We start from the raw sequence: 24,132 nt of genomic DNA, 5'->3' as shown, positions 1-24,132 counted from the left end.
TTTCCTTCCAGATTTGCTTTGAACTTGTGGTGGATTAACCCACAATCGGCCATGGGGTCACAAGGATCTGATTCTCAAACAGGGCAATGATAGACAGACATCGCTAATTCTCTTCCTAGTCCTAGTATTCTGAAATCCTTTTTTCCAGGATCTCGTATGACTAATCCACAATTCCCAGCTTAATAGAGTCTAGCCTATGTTCTTCTTTAGATCCCTTGTTTCATTCCGATAGTATCATAAATCGAGTCAATGCAGAGGAAATGAATGCATTTTCATACTATTAAGTAATTGAAATAGATAAAACATATTCTGCATTATACAACTGCTCTTCTTCATTTTTAAGCTCCTCTTGGATATTTCACTAGAAACGTTTGACTCTTTCCATGAGTTATTCGAATTGCTACAAGTTCTTCTTCCAGGAATAAGTACAAAATTGTTCCTTTTCATGGTTGATAATCAAACGTCTACAACAACTCTTTTACGAAATCAAGAGCAACTCTTACAAAAGTGGAAAAATTGAATAATATACTTGTCAAACTCTATAAAAGAGTGGATTTACAAATTTTAGTTCACAACAACTCAATCCTCACAATACATAAATCTCTTTTAAAATAAGATGAAAAGAAGAAAATTAAAGTTTAGAGAAAGAAACCATGGAAGTTTTATATTTTTGAAAAGGATTAAAAATTATGAAGATTTGGAAAAGAAGATGTTTTTAAAAGGAGGGGAAGTAAAAACTAAACTTAGTTTAGGTTTTTAGAAATTCAAAGTTGAGATTAGAAGTAAAGAAAATAATAAAAACAAATTTAAAAATCCAAACGTGCTCCATGGAGGCTATTTAGACCGTTAGAAGCATATATATATATTAAATTCAGTTTTTAAAAAAACCGCCAGAAGAATCCCATGTGTGTGATTCTTCCAATGCTAACAAGTTGATCCAATTCTTGATTTGGCAACTAAATTTATTTCGATTATAACTTTTACTATTGAATTGTGATTCGAGTAATTCAAATTACGTTAGATTCATTATTCGGAGTTCTAAACAATAAATATTTTGAAAGGTTCAAATTGATAATAAATTAATTCTAATTTATTATCCTAAAAAATGCTAATTATTTATTTATTAATATTAATTAATTTGAGATTAATAACAGGAAAAAAAAATCAACCCTAAGTTTATTATTGTAATTGTTTTAACTCTTTATTTAGTTAGATGAGTTAGCACCAAATTGGATTAACAACTTCTTTGTCCTCTCTCTTATTATTTCATCTTAAGAAATTGTTTGGCTCCAACTTAAAGTGAGTAGAGTAGACTATGGTTCAAATTCATCTTTGTTATATGTATACTATTTCTGCGTATATATATGCTCACCCCCCCAGTCTTCAAGCTTCAACTGACCACTGCTAATTGCCATGAATTCACTTTTGGCCTTCCTCTTCCTATGCTTTTGCTTCTGCAGCTCTGCACTTTCTAGGCCATATAATGCAATTTTCAACTTCGGCGATTCTCTTAGCGACACCGGAAACCTTCTCCGTTCTCGTTCCCATGCAGTTCCAGCCATCGGCAAGCTCCCCTACGGCGAAACCTTCTTCAGACACGCCACCGGCCGTTGCTCTGACGGTCGTTTGGTTATCGATTTCATTGGTATTTGTCTTAATTTCCGTCATTTCTGGGTAATGATTTGAGGATAAGATCAATTACTGTATAAGCATTGTTTAACTTGTAAGTGGGTTTTTTAGCGGAGGCATTTGGGTTGCCGCATTTGCCGCCGTATCTGGGTCTGAAACAGGGACAAAATTTCAGCCGCGGAGTGAACTTTGCGGTGGCCGGAGCCACGGCGTTGGACGCGGATTTCTTCTACAAAAGGAAAAGTGGAATCATACTTTGGACCAACCATTCGCTTACTGTACAACTTGGTTGGTTTAGAAATCTCAAGTCCTCTCTTTGTACTTCCACACAAGGTAATCCGTTCGTCATATTCTTCCTTTTCTTTTCAGAAAAACATCATAAAAAATAGGCTTTGGCAATTAAAAATGAAGAACAATGTTTCCCTTAAACAGAGTACAGAGAATTCCAAGAGACTGTAGGTCGGCGGTGAAATTTTCTATATGTATTCAATAGGGGTGAACACCCAGTAGCAACTGGGGATTGGACTATCATTGATATTTAATGTTGCTGAATTATGATGTGTATTTGGTTGAAGAGTGTGACAAATACATGAAGAATTCGTTGTTTATGGTGGGAGAGATCGGTGGAAACGATTATAACGACGCCTATTTTGTTGGTGAAAGTATTAGTGAAGTTCAATCTTTTGTCCCACTTGTAGTTGAGGCAATTACTGCAGCCACCGCTGTAAGTCATATCCGACGTTACACTTGTTTGACCACACACACACCCACCCTTAATTTGAATTGCATCTTCTTCCTGCCTCTTCTTTTATTTTTTTAATTAAGTATTACCTTATTACCGTTGGTATTATATAATTGAGGCTAATTAATGAATAATAATCTACCTAATCAATTAATTTTTAACCTAGCATAATAGATATTAGATACAAAATTGAAGAGTTAAAAACTCACAAAATACTTATTAAAGTTTAGAGATTTAATAGACGCAAATTTTAAAGTATGTAGAATAAACTCTCATGCTTCAACTTCTTTTTTCCTATCTCATAGTACTCTACTTAGGAAGTCTTTGGCACATCTACCTAATCCCTATCACCAAAAACTTTTTTTATTTAGTTCAACTAATGTAAGATGATGGATTGAACCTTATTCTTTTCAGTGATAAATTGTAATACACAGCTCATCCAGTAAAAATCTTCTATGTGGTAGTATATTTTTTATTTTTTTATGTATAAAAAGAGGAATATATATAGATTAGATGCAACCTAGATACACTTACTTTAATATATAGTATAATTTCTCAAATATTACCATCTCCATTAACCCTTATCGATAAGGAAAAGAAATTGAAGTGCATTCATCTTTTTTCAGTCTATTTAAGTGGGTCGAATCACAGTGATAAATGTAACAAACTCTTATTCCTTCTTGATTGTAGAAAAAAATATATATTTTTTCTGATGTGTTGTTAAAATGGAGGGCAAAAACATGGGGAAGCGTAGAATGAAGCAGTATATTGTAGGGATCCGACATTTTGGTCAATATTGATTGATGTAAAAATTTTGAATTTGGGGAGCAGGCGTTGATAGAGGAAGGGGCGGTGGAACTGGTGGTACCGGGAAATTTGCCGATTGGCTGCTCCGCCGTGTACTTAACTCTGTTTCAGAGCCCAAACAGAGCAGATTACGATGAAAATGGATGCTTGAAGGCATTCAACGATTTCGCCAAATATCACAACAATTATCTTAAACGATCCCTACATGCGCTCAGAACCAAATATCCCTTTGCCAAAATCATGTATGCCGACTATTACGGCGCCACGATTCCATTACTCCACGCTCCGAAACATCACGGTGGGTTTTGTTTAATCCAAAGGCAATGCCGATTCCTAAATAAATTGATCAAAACAATAAAGAAAGGGTCGATATTGCAGGGTTTTACGAGGGGACTCTAAAAGCGTGCTGCGGAGGAGGAGGGCCGTACAATTTCAATAAATCGGCAAAGTGCGGCGATGTCGGGTCAAAGGCGTGTGAAAATCCTGGGTCGTACGTGAGTTGGGATGGTTTACACTTAACAGAAGCTGCTTATAGCTTCATTGCCAAAGCTTTCCTTCAGTCCCTTCCTTCTCTTGTTGCCTAGAAACAAAAAGAACTTAGGCCTTAAATTTAAAAATGTTGATTATTTGGGAATCAGTTTATGAAGTGTACTTTCAATATTTATTTTTTTTAAATTGTTTAAATAAAAATGAGTTTTTTGAAACACATTTTTTTTCTCAAATCAATTCAAAGTAGTTTGAATTAATGGGGGAATGAATTTTCAAAACTAGAGAAGCTGGACATGTAGCAGTTAGGCTTCGTAACGGTTTCTAATTGCTTGTGGATTAATGTCGGAATTAAATAGCATTCAATTTCAATTTAAGAAATTTTAGTGAGTATCTTGTTTAGGAGAAAAACGATACAATACAACCAAACGACTACCCTAGAGCCCAATAGAATATAATTCAATTGTCATCAAGAGTGTTGGTAACGATGAAGTTCGTGGTTCGAATTCTCCTACTCCTAATTGTACATAAAAATAAAAATCACTAGAAAGTCATACGACATAGACAACTGTCAAAATAACACACACGATCTAGATCGTCTCACCTCTAAATTTGTATGAATCAACATTCAACTTCCAATAATTAGGTTTGGGGTCCAACTGATCTGGGTGAGATGCTGATGTGGTGAAATTTTAGTTTGAGTTGCAAATTTAGGAAGACATCAACTAGATATTATATGTTTTTGAATTCTACATGGGAATGATATTTAGAAAATTAGTTTAATCTACTTTAATTAACTTTAAATAACTTTTTGTTGTGAGTTGTGACAACTCCTTTAAATAATTACCCGTTGAGCTGCATGTAAGTAAAAGTGTCGTGGGTAAGGGTTTTATGCCCTTAAGAATATTAGATGTTATCTTCATTGGATTTCTAGGTGCAACACTTCTTCAAAACTCCAAATTAAGCTCAACAGCTCCAAATACTCTACTTTTTTCCGTTCAAATCACTGCTTTCACTTCAATTCCTCGAATCCTACCAAATAACTAAATGTATGTGTAAAAGCATGAAAATACATCGCAAGAATAACAATAAATTTAAGTTGTGTGTGCAATCAAGGGACTAATTTCGATTTACAATAAACTAAGTGAACTTAGTTCTGAAAAAATACAAAATTATTTGAGTGGTGGAGTTTTTTATTGAAGAGAGAAAGAAGTATGACACTAATACTCAATCTTCTATTGATTTCTTTCTCAACCTTGTCTTGGCAAAGATTAAAATATCACTATATATATAGTCTTACAAAGTGTCTCCCTAAATTTCTTCAATAAATCACTAATAAAAGCAAATGAAAGAGATTACAATAATTAAGACAGAATTTCAAAAGTTGCAGTAATTCTTGACCCTTCGTTACTCAAACTGTCATAACTTTTCACAGAAAATACCAAACGACTTGAGACTTGAACTATCAGAAAGTACACATCCGGGGCATCAAAATCCATAGGTCACACATTTAATTTGGATGTCATTTTACCTTTTAATTTCCGCTAAAAAAAAAAAAAACTGACAATTTGAATTGAATGCTCAACAAATTCCTCCCGTGCCAAGTTCCATTGGTGTTGCTACAAGCTTGCATTTTTCCATCTTATTTCTCTTCAATGCGGCCTTCGTATATACTTTCTGTGAAACAAAAATCCCAAAGTTTTCTTGTCTAATTTCAAGACCAAGAAAGTATTTCATCAATCCAAAGTCTGCCATTTCAAACTCCCGCGTCATAGCACCTTTAAAGTCCACAACCAAGTTCTCATTGCTCCCCATGAAAATAAGATCATCAACATAAAGGGCAACGATAAGCAAATTACCTTCTTTTTTCTTTACTATAATGCATACTCATATGGGCATTGTATGAACTTGTTCTTCTTGAAGTAAGTATCAATTCGAGTGTTCCATGCTTGAGGTGCTTACTTTAATCCATAGAGTGCCTTTTTTAGTTTCAATACTTTATTTTCCTTTCCAGATTTCATGTATCCAGGGGGTGCTCCACATAGACTTATTCTTCAAGAACTTCATTTAAAAATGATAATTTTACATCCATTTGATAGATAGCGCACTTGAATTGTGCAGCTAAAGATAAAAGAAGTCGGATTGTCTCCATTCTTACAACTGGAGCAAAAACCTCGTCATAATCGATTCTTGCTTTTTGTCTATAACCTTTTGTAACTAGACGCGCCTTGTACCTTTCAATCTCACCTTGGGCATTCACCTTCTTCTTGTATACTCATTTTACACCAAATCCTAAGTTTTGTTTCTTTTGATTGCTTCTATCTCTTCATACATTGTGCCTTTCCACTTCTTGTCTCTTATGGCTTCAAAAGCAATGTTCTCCGAGTTTGCTAATAAGCAAATTAGGTGTACTTCATCGGTTGTGTCGTATAGATCTTGTAGACTCCGCATCCTAGGTTGACTTGGCTCTTCCACTTCGTCATATATTTGAGAAGTCATTAGAGTGTTTATATGTGCAATTCTCAATGGCTCTCCCTGTAATGCCTCCTTTTGATTCTTCTAGTCCCACGCGCTTTCTTCATTCACTTGAACGTCGCGACTTACAATCACCTTCTTTTTAATTGGATCGAATAATTTATAAGCCTTCATCTTCTCATCATACCAATAAACACATATTCCTTGTTCTTATCATCGAGTTTGGATAATCTTTGGTATAGTACTTGCGCATAGGCCACACTACCAAACACTTTAAGGTGTGAGACGGTTGGTTTATGACCATTCCAAGCCTCTTGCGGTGTTTGGTTCGCCAATTTTGTATATGGATATCGGTTTTGCAGATATACAACGCATTGTACTACTTTTGCCAAGAATTCCTTTGGCACGTCTTTACTCTTCAGCATTGATCAAACCATATCAAGGATCATTTGATTTTTCCTTTCTGCAACGCCATTTTGTTGAGGTGAATATGGTGCAGTAAAAAATCTTTTGATATCTTATTCCTCAACATAATTTGTGAAAGCGGTTCCACCTCTATCTGACCGTAAAGCCTTGATGTAAAGATTGGTTGTCTTCTCTACCATCATCTTGAACTTTTTGAATACTTCAGATGCTTTTGACTTTTCCTTCAAAAAATAAACCCAAGTCTTTCTTATATAGTCATCAATAAAGGCAATAAAATACCTTTTCTCACTGAAAGATTTCGGATTGATTGGGCCACATATGTCTGTGTGTATCAACTCAAGAGATCCCTTTGAACAATATTCTTCTTTCTTTTGGAAAGTTGTCCTTGCTAGTTTGCCAAGTACACAACCTTCATAAAACTTCTTGGTGTAGTCCATTTTAGGTAGCCCATGGACCATGTCCTTCTTTGCTAACTCTTTTAGTCCACCGTAATATAAGTGTCCAAACCGTAAGTGCCATAAGAATGTTTTGTCCTCCATGTTGACTTGTAAACACCTCTCTTGTACATTCTTCAGATTGAGTTTGAACATCTGATTCTTCCCCATCTCAACGTGTGCAAGCACCCAATCATTTCTGTCCTTCAAGTGCAACATTCGATCTTTCATGAAGACCGAACATCCTTTCTCCAATAACTGCCCCATACTTAGAATATTACTCTTCAATTCAGGTACATAGTAGACATCCATAGTACCTTATTTTCCATTCCTTTGGGAAAAAACGTATTTTTCCTCGACCTTTGACGTGAATCTTTGATGCATCTCTAAAAGACACATATCCTGAAGGAATGATATATCATGCAACGGAAGACTACAGAATCAATAAACACTTAAACTACATTTAATTTGAGTTTTAAGCATGTTATTCATATGATATTCATAAGAGGGTTTGAAACACATATTACCTTTGAAGATATCCTTCACAAATTCAGTTGAGATCCACCAAGATAGAGCTTGAAACTCTGAGAGGACTACCACCGAGATCTTCTCTATTACACTCAAGCTGGAATGTGTGGTGGAAACACTTAAATCAAGTTGAATTGATGAAGAACTAGTAAGGGGTAAGTAGGGTTTTCAGGTTATCACTTCAGCGAGTATAACTCAGATTGCTTACTTATCTTCATGCATGGAGCTTCTATATATAGGTAGAATTCATGCAATTATATAGGGTTGCATGAAGAGCAACTCTAACTTGAACATCATTACACAAAGAAATGGAATTTGGTGATAATCCATCAAATATGGTTAGTGCATTTTTTCCAAAAATTGGAAAAATCCACTAACTAAAAATGATTTCAAAAATCATTTTCATTTTCATTTTTATTTTTTAATTTATTTTTATAAAATTAATTTAAAAATAATTAAATAAATAAAACTAGTTTTAATTGATTTTTAATTAAACTTTTTAATTTAAAAAATATTAATTTAATATCTAATATTAAATTAATAAAATATCAACATCACCAATGAATCAATTTTATATTTAAATATTAATTGATTTTCCAATTTCATTTAATTTCAATTAAATTAAACGTTTATAATTGTATCATATACAATCAATCGAAAATCCTAAAATTGAATTTGAACATTTCAAATTCATAACCTTAATTTCATACATCGATACTCAATTCATTATTCCAATTTAATGAGCTAGTAGAGGGACCTAATGGAACTATAGATCATGAGCTCCAACGATATGTAATTAATTCGTTAAAACTCTTTAATCAAATTAATTACTATTCGTTAACTAGCAAGATATATCACTCGATAGTTGCACTCTCCTCACTGTAGATGTATTTCTGTCCATATAAACCATAATTAGTAAATCGATCATTCACAAGTTGTTCGTAATTACAGTTGGGTCAAAATTATCGTTTTACCCCTACATCTTGTTCCTTAAGTTCCCACTGATCCTCTAATGAACAATTCAATTCATAATACTATTCATGAATCATATCCTTCTCTACTATGAGAAGGCGGGGCCCCGATTGTTCAAGACCTGGAATCAGCACTTAAGAGAACTGTTGGCTTTTTGGCCTTTAATCTCAAATTAATTAATTTTAATTAATTAAGTAATCAATGTTTTGATGATAACAAACTCAATTTTTAATTACTGAAAATCTTAGTGTTTTAATATGTCCATAGCGTAGAGCTCGAAACAACGATTCAAACACCTCTTGAATCACTCAAATCGGAGCTAAAATGAAGACGATATGACCGAAACAAGTCTATAGAGAAAATAACGTGGTGGATGATGTGACATAACCAGACCATTTGCATGTAGACATGTGGCAGCATATTGGTTGAATGGTGGATCATTAAGAGATTAACATATGATAGACTTTTGTTCTTTGGATTGATTTAAAATTTAAAAAAAAAATTGAATTTAAAAAGAAAATGAATTAAAAGGAAAATGAATTTAATATTATTTTATGTTTGTGTCTAATGGCTAGTTTTTTACACATGATATGTTTTTTTTTTAATTTTTGGATTGACTTTAAAGAGAATTGATTTAAAAAGAAAATGAATTAAAAGAAAAATGACTTTAATATTATTTTATGTTTGTGTCTAACGGCTAGTTTTTGACATATAGTATGTTTTTTTTTTATTTTTTGGATTAATTTTAAAAAGAAAATGAATTTCAAAAGAAAATGAATTTAATATTATATTTTGTTTGTATCTAACGACTAATTTAGTTTAAAATCTCCACCATTGATTTTTCTTTTCTAAAATCCAATGGTCCAAATTAATTATGGTTTCTAAAAATTTTTCCATCTCTATATAAACCATCTTCCTCTCCAAATTTTAAACCAACAAATTTTACATTTTGTAATCCTCCAAAACTCAAAAGTTTCATTGTTGCTCTCTCTAAGCTCCTAATTTTTTTCTTTTCATCTTATTCTTGAGAGAGTGTTATTGTATTGTGAGGATAAATTTGTTGAATGCATAAACTTGTAAATCCACTCTAGTGAGAGTTGTATTGTGTTCTTCAAAAATTCCAACATTTGTAACGGTTTGATCCTAAACCGTGGAAAGGATCGGGGTTGCTCTTGAACCATAAAAGGAGCGGTGTTGTAATGGTTGGGCTCTAATCCGTGGAAAGAGTCAGAAAGATTTTATTCAAATTCCCAAGAGGCGCTTGGGGAGTGGAGTAGGTCGAGTTTGACCGAACCACTATAAAAATTACGGTGTCTTCTTCTCTAACTCTTTCCTTTTTATTTTTGCAATTAATTTAAGCAATTTATTGTATGTTTTAGTTTGTTCTTATTTATTTGCTAAAATTTGATAGAATTAAATTATCACATTTTTGTCATCTTATTTGTTGCATAAATTGAATTTTTCTTATTATTTATAAAAAGTGTATTAATTAGTTTAATTGGGTTAATTTAGAAAAAAAAGTTTAATTAAACCCTATTCACCCCCCTCTAGGGTTGCCATATCGATCCAACAAGAACAACCTATCTGCTAACTCTAAAATGGGTAGGAGTGAATTCTATTTTATAGGGCTATGTCCCCAGCTACCCATCCGGTCTTATCCCCAAAATGGAAGGCTTATTGAGTAGTGCTGTTGGACTACTCTCACCCATGTAGATCAAAGGATAATTCCGAATAAATAGGAGTTTATAACTAGCTCAGGATTAAGATCGAGTTATCCTAGGTTACTTAAGTATAAAATAGTCAGTTTTAACGGTAAACGGTCGTTATAAAGAAAAAGTGACTATTTCGTGGTCCAGTCTGTATGCAAACTCATTGCATAGGATGTTGCATAGGATGCCCCCACTCACATGTCTCTACATAAATGATCTATGGATAACGTCATCTGTATTACCTACACAAAATAGGTCGCATCCAATAGTGTTACTAGGATGAGATACCCAATTTCATCCATATACTTATAGATCATTTAAGCTATATACTATTAACTTGATCTTGTTTATGTCACCACATAAAGTTAAAGTATTCATACTATAGCCATGGATATGTTTATTGGATTTTCATAATAGAATGCAAAATCAACAACTTTATTGATAAATAGAATGTTTAACACAAAATGTTCGAACTACGAGTTTTAGGACATTTCCAACAATCTTCCACTTGGACTAAAATCCAGTGAGAACAAATATATACAATACAATGTTGAGAAAGATAAAGGGAAAATACAATAAACTAGGGCATCTCTAATACCATAGATATTCTCCCACTTGCCCTCAAACACTTTAGCCGAGAGGGCCTTCGTAAATGGATCAGCAAGATTGTCTTTAGAGGCTATCTTCGTGACGATCACTTCTCCTCGGTTTACTATCTCTATGATGAGATGGTACTTTCTCTCAATATGTTTTCCATGTTTGTGACTCCTTGGTTCTTTGGAGTTGGTAATAGCACCACTATTGTTACAATACAGTGTGATAGGTAGATACATATCTGAAACTACTTCCAAGTCAACCAAGAATTTGCATAACCATACTGCTTCTTTAGCGTCTTTAGATGCGGCTACGTATTCTACTTCCATTGTGGAGTCAGTGATACAACTTTTCTTAATGCTTATCCAAATTATGGCTCCTCCATTAAGAGTGAAAACTGATCCTGAAGTAGATTTCCTTGAATTTACATCAGTCTGGAAATCAGAATCAATGTTTCCTGTAAGGATCAAATCCTTAGGTCCATACATAAGTATATAGTCTCTTGTTCTCCTTAGATACTTGAGGATGTTTTTTACAGCAGTCCAATGACTATGTCTTGGAATGGATTGGAATCTACTGTCGATTCCAACTGCAAAGCATATGTCAGGGCGTGTACATAACATTGCGTATATCAAACTCCCAACTGCAGATGCGTATGGAATTTTTGTCATTTCCTCAACATCTTGAGGTGTCTTAGGACACTATTCCTTTGACAAATGAATTCCATGTCTAAAGATAACATACCTTTTTTGGAATTTTACATATTATATCTTGACAACATCTTGTTAATATAAGATGCCTGAGATAGTGCATGGGTTCTATTCTTTCGATTCCGAAAGATCTGTATTCCTAGAACATATTGAGCATCACCCAAATCTTTAATTTGGAATTGTGTTGCTAACCATCTCTTTTCGTCAGCAAGAAATTAAGCTTGTCTCATTCTTAATGAACAAGAGATCATCAACATAAAGAACTAAGAATACTATAGTCTTGTTGACTATATTCTTGTATACACAAGGTTCGTCAACATTCTGTTCAAAGCCATAAAATTTGATTGCGGTATCAAATCTTATATTCCAGGATCTTGAAACTTGTTTTAACCCATAAATAAATCATTTAAGCTTACAGACTTTCTGCTTCTTTTCTTGTTTGATGAACCCTTCTAGTTGAAATATAAAAATACTTTCATCAAGATGGCCGTTCAGAAAAGCTGTCTTGACATCCATTTTCCATATTTCATAGTCATAATATGTGGTAATTGATAGAAGTATTCTAATTGATTTTATCATAGCAACAGGAGAAAAAGTTCTTCATAATCAACCCCTTCTCTTTAGGTAAAACTTTTTACCACAAGTCTGGCTTTGTAGGTTTGCACCTAACCAGTTTGGTCTCGTTTTCTCTTGTAGATCCATTTTCAACCTATAGATTTAACCCCATTTGGTTGATCTACAAGTTTCCAGACATAGTTGAAGCATATAGACTCCATTTCAACGTCCATGGCTTTTATCCATTGTTTCCTGCCAACATCTTCCATTGCCTTCTTAAAGGTTAATGGATCCTCTAATCCATCATCATGTATGACGTTTTGAGTTTTTGTTAAACCCATATAGCATTCAGGTTTTTGAATAACCCTCCCATTATGTCGAGGCATACTCAACTCTTGAGATGGACGTGACGGGACAACAAAGTTGTTGATGGACCAGCTTGATCAACAACTCTTGTTGATAAACCAACTTGATCAACAACTCTTGTTGATGTTTCTGTAGCATCTTTAGTCATTTCTTGCAATATCAGTTTACTGCAAGGTAGATGATTTTTAATATGATCTTCTTCTAAGAATGTATCATTTGTCGATACAAATACTTTGTATTCTTAGAGAACATAAAACAATCCTCCTTTTATTTCTTTAGGGTATCCTACAAAGGGGCATAATTTTGAACGTGTTTCCAGTTTCTTAAGATTTTGTACCAACACATGCTGGACAATACCAGATACGAAAATAACGTAAACTAGTTTTGCGTCCTCTCCATAACTCATACGGTGTTTCTGAAACACTTTTTGAAGAAATAACGTTTAGAATATATACTGCATTTTCTACTGTATGCCCCCAAAAGGATTGAGGTAACTGAGCATAACTCATCATTGATCGGACTATGTCTAACAAGGTTTGATTTCTCTTTTCTGCAACACGGTTTTGTTGTGATGTTTCAAGTTCCATGAGTTGGGATTGAATTCCATGATCTACTAGATAGTTCTAGAATTGTAAATCCATATGCTCACCACCTCGATCAGATCAAAGTGTTTTAATTCTTTTACTTAACAAATTTTCTATCTCGATCTTAAATTCTTTGAATTTTTCAAGAGTTTCAGACTTGTGACTGATTAACTAAATGTAGCCATATCTCGAGTAATCATCAATAAAACTGACAAAATACTGATAGCCTCCTCGTGCTTTTACAATCATCGGACCACATAGGTCTGAATGTATAAGTTCAAGAGGCTCTTTGGCACGAAGACCTTTTGTCAGAAAAAGATCTTTTTGTCATTTTTTCCTCAAGACATGATTCACATGGAAGTAAAGAACTATCTTCTAACTGACTTAGATGAATGTTTTTTTACTAGTCTCTCAATCTTGTTGAGATTAATGTGACCAAGTCTGAGGTGCCAAAGATAGGCGTTAGGAGAAATTTTCCGTTTTTTATTTTGAGTCTCAACCATTTTAAACATCTCTATATTTAGAGTGACCTTTGCTTCAGTTGGTTTTAATATGTACAAGTTATTTTTGAGTCTTGCAGAACAAATGTGAACAATTCTTGAAAAAACAATCATTTCATTTAATTCAAAAGATATTCTGTACATATTTTCTAGCGACAGGAAATGGAGATTAAGTTTTTTTTCATCTTAGGTACATAATACATATTCCTAAGTAAGATAAAAGACTCCAAAAAATAGCTTGACATCTCCCACTACATGAGCTGAAATGACTTCACCTGTTCCCACCTTGAAAGTCATTTCTTGTTTAGATAGTTTTCTCCAATAACTAGTTTCCTGTAGAAAAGTGCAAACATGATTAGCGGTGCCTGAATCTAATATCCAGGTTAGGTGAGTATTCTCCACTAAACATGTTTCAACTACTAGTAAATTTAATTTACCTTATTTCGCCTTTTCCACTTTCTTTTCAGCCAAATATTTTGGGTAGTTACGCTTCCAGTGCCCATCCTCTCCATAATGGAAACACCTTCCTTTGGGAGTCTTGTTTTTGTTTTTGTTCTTCTTAGCAATGGTTTTCTTATTCAATTTACCCTTAATCTTCATTTATACAGATTTATCTTTTGAAAAAGAGGGAACAAACTTCTTGTTATCAGTGGGTCTTGTTGCAGACGCCGACCCCTTAAAAAACTTCTTAGATCGAGAAATAACATTTACTTCTTTTTTCTTAAGTTTCATCATAGACTGATATGTCTATAACTCGTTCAACAACGTGGTAAAATTATAAGTAATTTTGTTCATAACAGCATTGGTTTTGAAAGGCATATAACTCTCCGAGAGAGATTCCAATATCATACTTATTTGACTTATCTCATCTATCATCACCCTATGAGCCTCAACAATATTAAAATGGACCATCATATCGAGAACATATTCTCTAATGTTGGAACCATCTTTCATGTGAGTATTGTAGACATACTTAATGGCTTCATGTCGAACAGAGGATGACGGTTGCCCAAACATCTCCAGAAGCGACACCATTATCTCACGAGCGGTGGACATTACCTCATGTTTCTTATTAAGTACATCTGATATACTTGCTAAGATATAGGCCTGAGCTTTTTCATTAGCCCTAACCCATAGATTCGTTGTTGTACTGGGAACCGGAGGACATTCCTCTGTCAACACAAACCTCAAATCATCCACAACTAATATCGTATTAATGTTAGATTTCCAGTTCGAATATCCCTCATCGTTAAACTTATCGGAAGCTAGCAATTGTATAATTGAATTCGACATTGCTGAAAAAGTTTAAACAAATTCTATTAAACTTTATGCATCTAAAATCCAAATTTAGTAAATTAATAAAGTACCCAATAAATCTTTATTTATTTGTAACAATACTTTAATGATTTAGAACACTTGCTATCGTGGGGCAGTTAACAATTCCTTCACTGAAGCAAGACAATTCTTGACCAATACTATATCAGAATAACTCTTTACTCTTATAGTTCTTTTGGTTAACGTTTTCGGTCAAGATCTTTACTAACAATTTAGTAATTCTTGTAAATGTGACTCGCCATTTTCAGATCTTATAGAACGGTATGAATATGCTCCCGAGATGGAAGACAATACCCAAGACGGAACTATAAGACCCTACTCATTACTGAAGCTTGGGTTGTTTTGAATCCTATGTTACAATCCTCCGTGGGGATCATCATGGTTAACGACTAACTAGTGCCACCTAAAAACGACAGCAGACGCAACATAGGAATCTCACAGTTCAAACTAATAGAGGAGACCGTAGGACAATGTTGACACATTTCCTTCATCCACTTACTATGAACTAGTTCCCCCATTCACCTTGTTATTGACCCATGCAAACACTTTCCGAATGGAGTAGTCGCGGTAAAAGCGACACGAAACCGAGCATAGATCTCACAGTGTGAACTCTTGAGGACGTGAGAGTTGATAACTATATGTCGAGTATATATTGTTAACCTCCCACTGAAGTGTTCTAAATGTTATGGTGTCTATTTACTTAGGTAAAAAGGGCTAACTTTTAAACAACCTAAGTTTATATACTTGGATATAACCCTATGATGTCTAAGTGTTTAAACCAGTTTTAAACCACACACCTTCACGCAAGCTCATAAAATCAGTTAACAATGCTTAATCTTTCAGTCATAATCCCCAGGTAGGAGGTGTTACGTAAATCATCAACTTAAGTACCCTCAGTCTTAGACAGGTTTATGAAGCAATTTAAATTTGTAACCAAATTTTATAAGGTAACAATCTATTTTAATGGTTTAAAACTTAGTTGTTAACCTAAGTGAGCATGCTGTGTATCTTTGTTATAGATTTTAATGTCTAATTTCTTTTTATAACATCTTACAAGAAAAATTAGACATGCTAAACATCGACAACATTCATCAAAGGCATTTAACATAACATTTATATTAAAAGAAACCCTATACATGCATACTATATATTATACAATTTATAACATACTTTCAATGAATGTAACATGCTTCCTATAGTGGGGTTTTTAAATCTACATGGCATACTATATGCATATACAAGATTTATTTAATTATAACATACATCACATGCATAAACAATTAAACACATACTGATACGGTTTTAGTTTTAGCATTTTGAAATAAACAAAAGCCTATGTATTACAAAAAACAGTTGATAGCTCCAAACCGCTTCTTGACCGCTCTAACAGCTCCAAACTGGACTAAAAAATGCTTGAACCAGATGTAAACCACCTGAACTGGATCAATTAAAACTATTTTGAAAATGAACTGGGTCAAGTTTGAAGAAAACTGGTCAAACTAGTCAATCTTCTTAAACCGATTTAAGAATCTCGCTTGGATAAGCCAGATCTCGCTAATGGACCAAGATCTCGCTCCATGTTGAAATTTGGTTCAAACTTGATCTCTTGCTGCATGTTAAAACCTTGCTCAAAACATGATCTCTCGCTGGCTTATTGAATTCTCGCTCAAACCATCAGAACCTCGCTCCTGGCTTGGAATCTCATTCGAACTTGATTCAAAATCTCGCTCGAACTTGAAATCTCGCTAGAACTTCCATTAGAATCTCACTTGAATTAGAAATCTTGCTCAAACTTGATTCAAAATCTCGTTTGAACTTGAAATCTCAATCGAAATTTTAGCAGAATCTCGCTCAAACTAGAAATCTTGCTCAAACTTGAATCAAAATCTCGCTGGAAATTCAAACAGTAGCTGAAGAACTAGAAATCTACAGCTTGACCTTCTTCACTTCTTTCTTCAATTACATCCTAATTTCAACTTCTAATGACTCCATATGAATTACAGTCTCTTAAACATACATTAAGGTCCATCAAACAAGAGCCAATTACAAGAGAAACAATATAATTGAAATGATTAAAATGCCAAAACACTGGAAAAATCATATCGTCATACTATTTCATGCAGTTCATGAAAAAAACACCCACCAAACTCAAATTAACAATAGTTAAGCACTTAGATCATGCTCTGATACCAATTGAATGAATGATATATCATGCAACAGAATACTACAGAATCAATAAGCACTTAAACTACATTTAATTTGAGTTTTAAGCATACTATTCATATGATATTCATAAGAGGATTTGAAACACATATTACCTTTGAAGATATCTTTCACAAATTTAGCTGAGATCCACCAAGATAGAACTTGAAACTCCAAGAGGACTACCACCGAGATCTTCTCTACTATGCTCAAGCAAGAACGTGTGGTGGAAACACTTAAATCAAATTGAATTGATGAAGAACAAGGGAGGGGTAAGTAGAGTTTTCAGGTTATCACTTCAGCAAGTATAACTCAGATTGCTTACTTATCTTCATGCATGGAGCTTCCATATATAGGTAGAATTCATGTAATTATACAGGGTTGCATGAAGGGCAGCTCCAACTTGAAAATCGTTACACAAAGAAATGGAATTTGGTGATAATCCATCAAATATAGTTAGTGGATTTTTCCCAAAAATTAGAAAAATCCATTAACTAAAAATGATTTCAAAAATCATTTTCATTTTCATTTTTATTTTTTAATTTAGTTTTATAAAGTTAATTAAATCAAACTAATTTTAATTGATTTTTAATTAAAATTTTTAATTACAAAATATTAATTTAATATCTAAATATTAAATTAATAAAATATCAACATCACCAATAAATCAATTTGATATTTAAATCATAATTTAAATATTAATTGATTTTCCAATTTCGTTTAACTTTAATTAAACTAACGTTTATAATTGTATCATATACAATAAACCGAAAACTCTAAAATTGAATTTGAATATTTCAAATTCATAAAACTAATTTCATACACCAATACTCAATTTGTTATTCTAATTTAATGAGCTAGTAGAGAGCATAATAGACCTGCAGATTTCCAACGATTTGTAATTAATTCGTTAAAACTCTTTAATCGAATTAATTACTATTCGTTAACTATCAAGACATATCTTAAGTGATAACCAAAATGGTCTATAGTATATGACTATATGAGGGAAACCTTATCCATGTAATGCTACGGATGCGGGCCGCTTTGTAGCATAGTTACAAGTGTTGTGACTTATCACAAATGGTTTGATCCTGATCATTTGTGTAGGGGACATGTGAGCGGGGGCTGTAGGATCTAAAGACAATACTAGAAGGGTGAATAGGGTTGACTACAAATTTTTTTTTTTTAAAAAAATAATTTTATCTTCAAACAATGTTCAATAAAGTTAACCCACTGATTTGATTAAAGAAAATTTATGCAAGACAAAACCTAAATCATGCAAGCTATGATAACTTCAAATTTAAAGACAATTTAATCAAGGATAAATTTAAAAACACAATAAAAATTAAATCATGCAATTTGGAAAGATTAAAAAAATAACTAAGACCATAAGCAAAAAATTTAAAAACAAGAAATAAAACAGAGAGGAAGAGAAAACACCGGGAATTATAGTGGTTCGGCAAATTGCCTACTCCACTCTCCAAGACTTCTTCTTGGGTATTTCATTAAGTGATCCTCTTGTAGGTGAGGACCAAATCGACACACGACCCTTTTTTCTTAGGCTAAAGAGAAATCCAAGCTCCTTTTTTCTTGTTCAGGATCAAACCAATTTTTTTTTCTCACAACCCAAGGTGTACCCACACCTTAATACAATTCCCAAAAATTAAAAGAAAACCTCACAATATTACCTCTTGAAGGCTAAATACACAAGTTGAGCACTCAGAAAAAAAAAATCACAAAAATAACTCTAGGCCAATTTAGGAGCAAGGTGGACAAGAATTTGATAGTAGAGAGAATTGAGAGCTTAAGACTTGATAGCTTTTGGTGTGTGTATATGAAGAGTAAAATCAAATCGAATTTATAGGTGAGGAGGATAAATTTTGGCCATTAGATATGATTCCAAATGAAGGGTGGAGATTGAATAAAAATAAAAATAATGAAAGGATTTGTAATTAAGAGAGGAATTTTGAAAGATTCAAATTATTGAGATTTGGAGAATAAAAAGGATTTGAAGAATGACAATTTAGGAAAGAAATCAAATTTGAAAAGGTTGAAAAATCTTAACCCACGCCACGTGTCACCATACTATTGATCCGCGAGTCAATTAATGATTTCTCCTTTTTTTTTTAAATATCAGCTGCCACTTGTCATTATCTCATTCGTCCACTGTCGCCACGTCACTGCCACATCATAAGCCACATCAGCAAAAATGACCGGTTGAAGTGCCACGTCATTAATATTGACCGTTTGTGTGCCACGTCAGCCGCCATGTCGGATTCCACGTCAGTAAGGTGCCACATGTCACTGCCACGTTGGATTTCCTCACCAATCTTCTTTGTTATAACTTTCTCATTTGAACTCCGATTTGAGCGATTCCTCTACAAGATATTGACTCTGAAACACTGAAAATGTTAGTATAAAAAATCTGAGTTTGTTATCATCAAAATACTTGGTTTGATTGAAGCCCTAAAGCTAACAATCTCCCCCTTTTTTATGATGACAAACCACCATAATACCAAAAATACTTCTCCCCTTTTGTTATCAACAAAAAGATATACAAGTGATGTTTCTCCCCCTTAATCATACAAATATTGCTCCCTTTCAATAAATTATAACACATAAATTCATAGAAATAGGAATAATGCTCCCCCTATCAAACATAATTAGGCAATTCTAATAATACCAAGTGCAAGTCTATTTTTACAAAAGGCTTCTTCATTTAATGCCTTTGTAAGAATATTTGTTACCTGGTTCTCGATATTGACATAATTAATGACAATATTCTTATTTTGCACATGCTCTCGAAGAAAATGATGTCTAATATCTATATGCTTTGTTCTAGAATGTTGAATGGGATTTTTAGTTAAATTAATTGAACTAGTATTATCACAAAAGATTGGTACTTGTTCAAAATTTAAACCAAAATCACGCAACGTTTGTTTCATCCATAAAACTTGACGACAACAACTAGCAACAACAATATATTCAGCCTCAGTGGTAGATAATGCAACAGAATTTTACTTTTTACTATACCAAGATACTAAAGAACTACCTAGAAAATGACATGTTCCACTAGTACTTTTTCTATCAGTTAGACTACCAGCAAAATCAGCATCAGAATATGCAATCAAATCTAAATATGCATTTTTAGGATACCATAAGCCTAAATCAATGGTACTAAGCAAATATTTAAAAATTCTTTTTACAGCATGCAAGTGTGATTCTTTAGGACATGAGTGAAATCTAGCACACATGTATACACTAAACATAATATGAGACCTACTCGCAGTTAAGTAAAGCAAGGATCCGATCATATCTCTATAAGCTTTAATATCTACGTTTTTACCTTTTTCATCCTTATCAAGCTTTGTAGTGGTACTCATCGGGGTCTTTGCTACTTTTGCATTATCGAACTTAAACCTTTTGAGTGGATCCCTTATGTACTTTTCTTAATTTATGAAGATTCCATCTTCAAGTTGTTTAATTTGAAGCCCAAGAAAGAATTTAAGTTCTCCCATCATGCTCATTTCAAACTCACTATGCATACGCTTAGAAAATTCTTCACAAAAAGAAGAATTAGTAGCACTAAATATAATATCATCAACATAGATTTACACTAATAAAATATCATTATCTTTAATTTTGATAAAAAAGAGTAGTATCAATAAGTCCCATTTTAAAACCATTTTCTAGCAAAAATTTACTCAAACGGTCAAGCTTTAGGAGCTTGTTTAAGACCATAAAGTGCTTTATTTAATTTAAAAACATGATTTGGATTATCAAAGCTTTCAAAACCAGGAGGTTGTTCAACATACACTTCCTCCATTATGAAACCATTTAAGAAAGCACTTTTTACATCCATTTGAAATAAAGTAAAATTCTTATGAGATGCAAATGCAAGCAACATGTGAATGAATTCTAATCTAGCAATAGGAGCAAATGTTTCCTCATAATCTATTCCTTCTTCTTGACTATAGCCTTGAGCAACTAATCTAGTTTTATTTCTAACAATATTACCAGATTCATCCATTTTATTTCTAAATATTCATTTAGTACCTGTAACAGGATGATCACTAGGAAGCGGGACTAGTTCCCACACATTATTTCTTTCAAATTGATTTAATTCTTCTTGCATAGCAATTAACCAGAACTCATCAGATTCAGCATCTTTAAAAGACTTTGGTTCAATTTGAGACACGAAAGCAACATTATTTAAAGCATTTAAAGAAGAGCGAGTTCTTACCCCTTGAGGTACATCACCTATTATTAACTCTGAGGATGGTGAATGGAGAATCTCCAATCCTGAGGAAGGGATTTTTCTGGCTCTTTCTGAGATTCATTTGATACTACTTCCCTATCTTTAATACTAAGATCTTCAAGTATTTCTAATTCATCACAAGTAGAAACTTTATTAGTGGCAACATGTGTTTCATCAAAAACAACATTCATTGACTCTTCAAGTACATGAGTTATTTTATTAAAAACTCTATATGTTTTACTACATGTAGAATATCCTAAGAATATGCCAATGTCCGTTTTTTACTCAAACTTTCCAAGTTTCCCTTTGTCTTTCAAAAAAAAAACATTTGCAATCAAAGACTTTGAAATAGCTAATATTTGGAGTTTTATTATTAAAAAGCTCATAAGGAGTTTTATCTACACGATTCATTACATAAGATGTGTTTTTGAAGAGGAAAAATCATGAGAAATTCCATTTTCTTCACAAAAATTTTCAAAAGAAGCATTTTCAAATTCTCCTCCATGATCACTTCTAATTTTCGAAATCATAAAACCTTTTTCATTTTGAATTCTTTTTGAAAAGCTAATAAAAGATTTTAAAGCTTCATCCTTATGAGATAAAAATAAAATCCAAGTAAATCTCGAAAAATCATCAACTATAACAAACGCATAATGTTTTCCACTTAGACTTGCAACTCTAGTAGGTCCAAAAAGTCTATATGTAACAGTTGCAAAGGTCTAAAAGTAGAAACCATTTTCTTAGGCAACTCTTAGGCAACGAGCTTACGAGCTCCTCCAGTAGAAGTTTTGAGAGGTCTTTTGTTTCTTGGATTGTCGTCACCTTAGCTTCCCAGCTCTTAGGAAATGATCTAAGAATTTTTCTCACATTTTTAGAGGTAGTATAAGATTTTCCTAATCCCTTCAAAGCATTAACAATATTCGTGAACCACATTTCAAATACAGTTTCATTTGCATCCATTTTAAACAATTCATAATTATGAACTAACATGCTAATCTTTGATTCTTTAACTTGATTGGTTCCTTCATGAGTTACTTCAAGCATATCCTAAATTTCTTTAGCAGAATTATATGCAGAGACTCGATTAAACTCATCAGAACATAAAGCACAAAACAGACAGTTCATGGCTTTAGCATTAATAGAAAACTTCTTTTTATCTTCATCATTAAATTCTTTTTCTTCCTTAGGAATATCTTTATTATCAACTATCTTAGTAGGAATTAAAGGACCATTAAAAACAATTTCTCCTAGATTATAGTCAATAGAAATCAAATAAATTCTCATCCTAGTTTTCCACCATGCATAATTATTTCCATCAAACAAAGGTGGCCTAGTGGTAGATTGACCTTCACCATACCCATTTATTCCAGTAGTTGCCATAAGCTCGAACAATTAAGTTTTTTGAAAGAGGAAGAGAATATAATAATTTTTTTTTTTAAGATTTTTGCAAAGAGAAATACTTTTCCAAAATTTAGATTTTAATCAAAAAGATTTCAAAGATTAAGAAGTAGAGAAAAAAGAAATAAGGTTTTAATGACCAATTTTCAAGAAAAAAAATTTCTAATGAAAACAGCTTTTAAAACTCAATTTTTCAAACTTTTTGCAAAAAATAGAAAAATTTCAGATTTCATAAGATTAAAAAAAAAAAAACAGAATGTACAATCAAGAAAAAAATACAAAATCTTTTTTAAATAAGAAAACCAAGCTACCATACCAATTGTAGGATTGAAAGGCAACACTAGAGGGGGTGAATAGGTTTGACTACCAATTTTTTTTAAAAAAATAATTTTATCTTCAAACAATGCCCAGTAAAGTTAACCCACTAATTTGATTAAAGAAAATTTATGCAAGACAAAACTTAAATCATGCAAGCTATGATAATTTCAAATTTAAAGACAATTTAATCAAAGATAAATTTAAATAACACACTAAAAATTAAATCATGCAATTTGGAAAGATTAAAAAAATAACTAAGACAAGAAGCAAAAAATTTGAAAACAAGAAATAAAAGAGAGAGAGGAAGAGAAAACACCGGGAATTATAGTGGTTCAGCAAATTGCCTACTCCACTCTCTATGACTCCTTGGGTATTTCACTAAGTGATCCTCTTGCAAGTGAGAACGAAACCGACACACGACCCTTTTTTTCCTAGGCTAAAGAGAAACCCAAGATCTTTTTTACTGGTTCAGGATCAAACCAATTTCTTTTTCTCACAACCTAAGGTGTACCCACACCTTAGTACAATTCCCAAAAATTAAAAGAAAACCTCACAATATTACCTCTTGAAAGCTAAATACACAAGTTGAGCACTCAGAAAAAAAAAAAAAAAAACTCACAAAAATAACTCTAGGCCAATTTAAGAGCAATGGGGACAAGAATTTGAGAGTGGAGAGAATTGAGAACTTAAAACTTAATAGCTTTTGGTGTGTGTATATGAAAAGTAAAATCAAGTCGAATTTATAAGCGAGGGGGATAAATTTTGGCCATTGGATATGATTGCAAATGAAGGATGGAGATTGAATAAAAATAGAAAAGGAAAGGATTTGTAATTAAGAGAGAAATTTTGAAATATTGGAATTATTGAGATTTGGAGAATAAAAAAGATTTGAAGGATGAAAATTTAGGAAGGAAATCAAATTTGAAAAGGCTGAAAAATCTTAACCCACGCCACGTCTCATATAACCCCGTTCATGACAGAGACTTCACTTCACAAAAATGACCATAGGTGACATGACCTCAATCCTGAGTGAGTTGGGAACTCTTGCCATTGAGGGTGGTCTTTTCATTTGCTTGGGAGCAAGTGGCCAGAGCACCGACTCAA

At 33.0% G+C, this 24,132-nt stretch overlaps 1 protein-coding gene across 1 annotated transcript; it reads left to right on the top strand.

The window, feature by feature from the left end:
• Positions 1-1,269: 1,269 nt before the first annotated feature.
• On the top strand, positions 1,270-3,824 carry LOC150037000 (GDSL esterase/lipase At5g45910-like). The gene is made up of 5 exons (XM_039026543.2): positions 1,270-1,645; positions 1,741-1,962; positions 2,205-2,353; positions 3,203-3,476; positions 3,557-3,824. Exons 1-5 carry the CDS (start codon positions 1,414-1,416, stop codon positions 3,760-3,762), a joined length of 1,083 nt encoding a protein of 360 aa, XP_038882471.1. The 5' UTR covers positions 1,270-1,413; the 3' UTR covers positions 3,763-3,824.
• Positions 3,825-24,132: the final 20,308 nt, after the last annotated feature.

The sequence above is a fragment of the Benincasa hispida genome, chromosome 3 (assembly GCF_027475165.1).
Source record: "Benincasa hispida cultivar pf3 chromosome 3, pf3_genome.v1.1, whole genome shotgun sequence".
NCBI lineage: Eukaryota > Viridiplantae > Streptophyta > Magnoliopsida > Cucurbitales > Cucurbitaceae > Benincasa > Benincasa hispida.
Note: the sequence above shows the minus strand (reverse complement) of the source record. Positions and strands in the feature narration are given on the sequence as shown.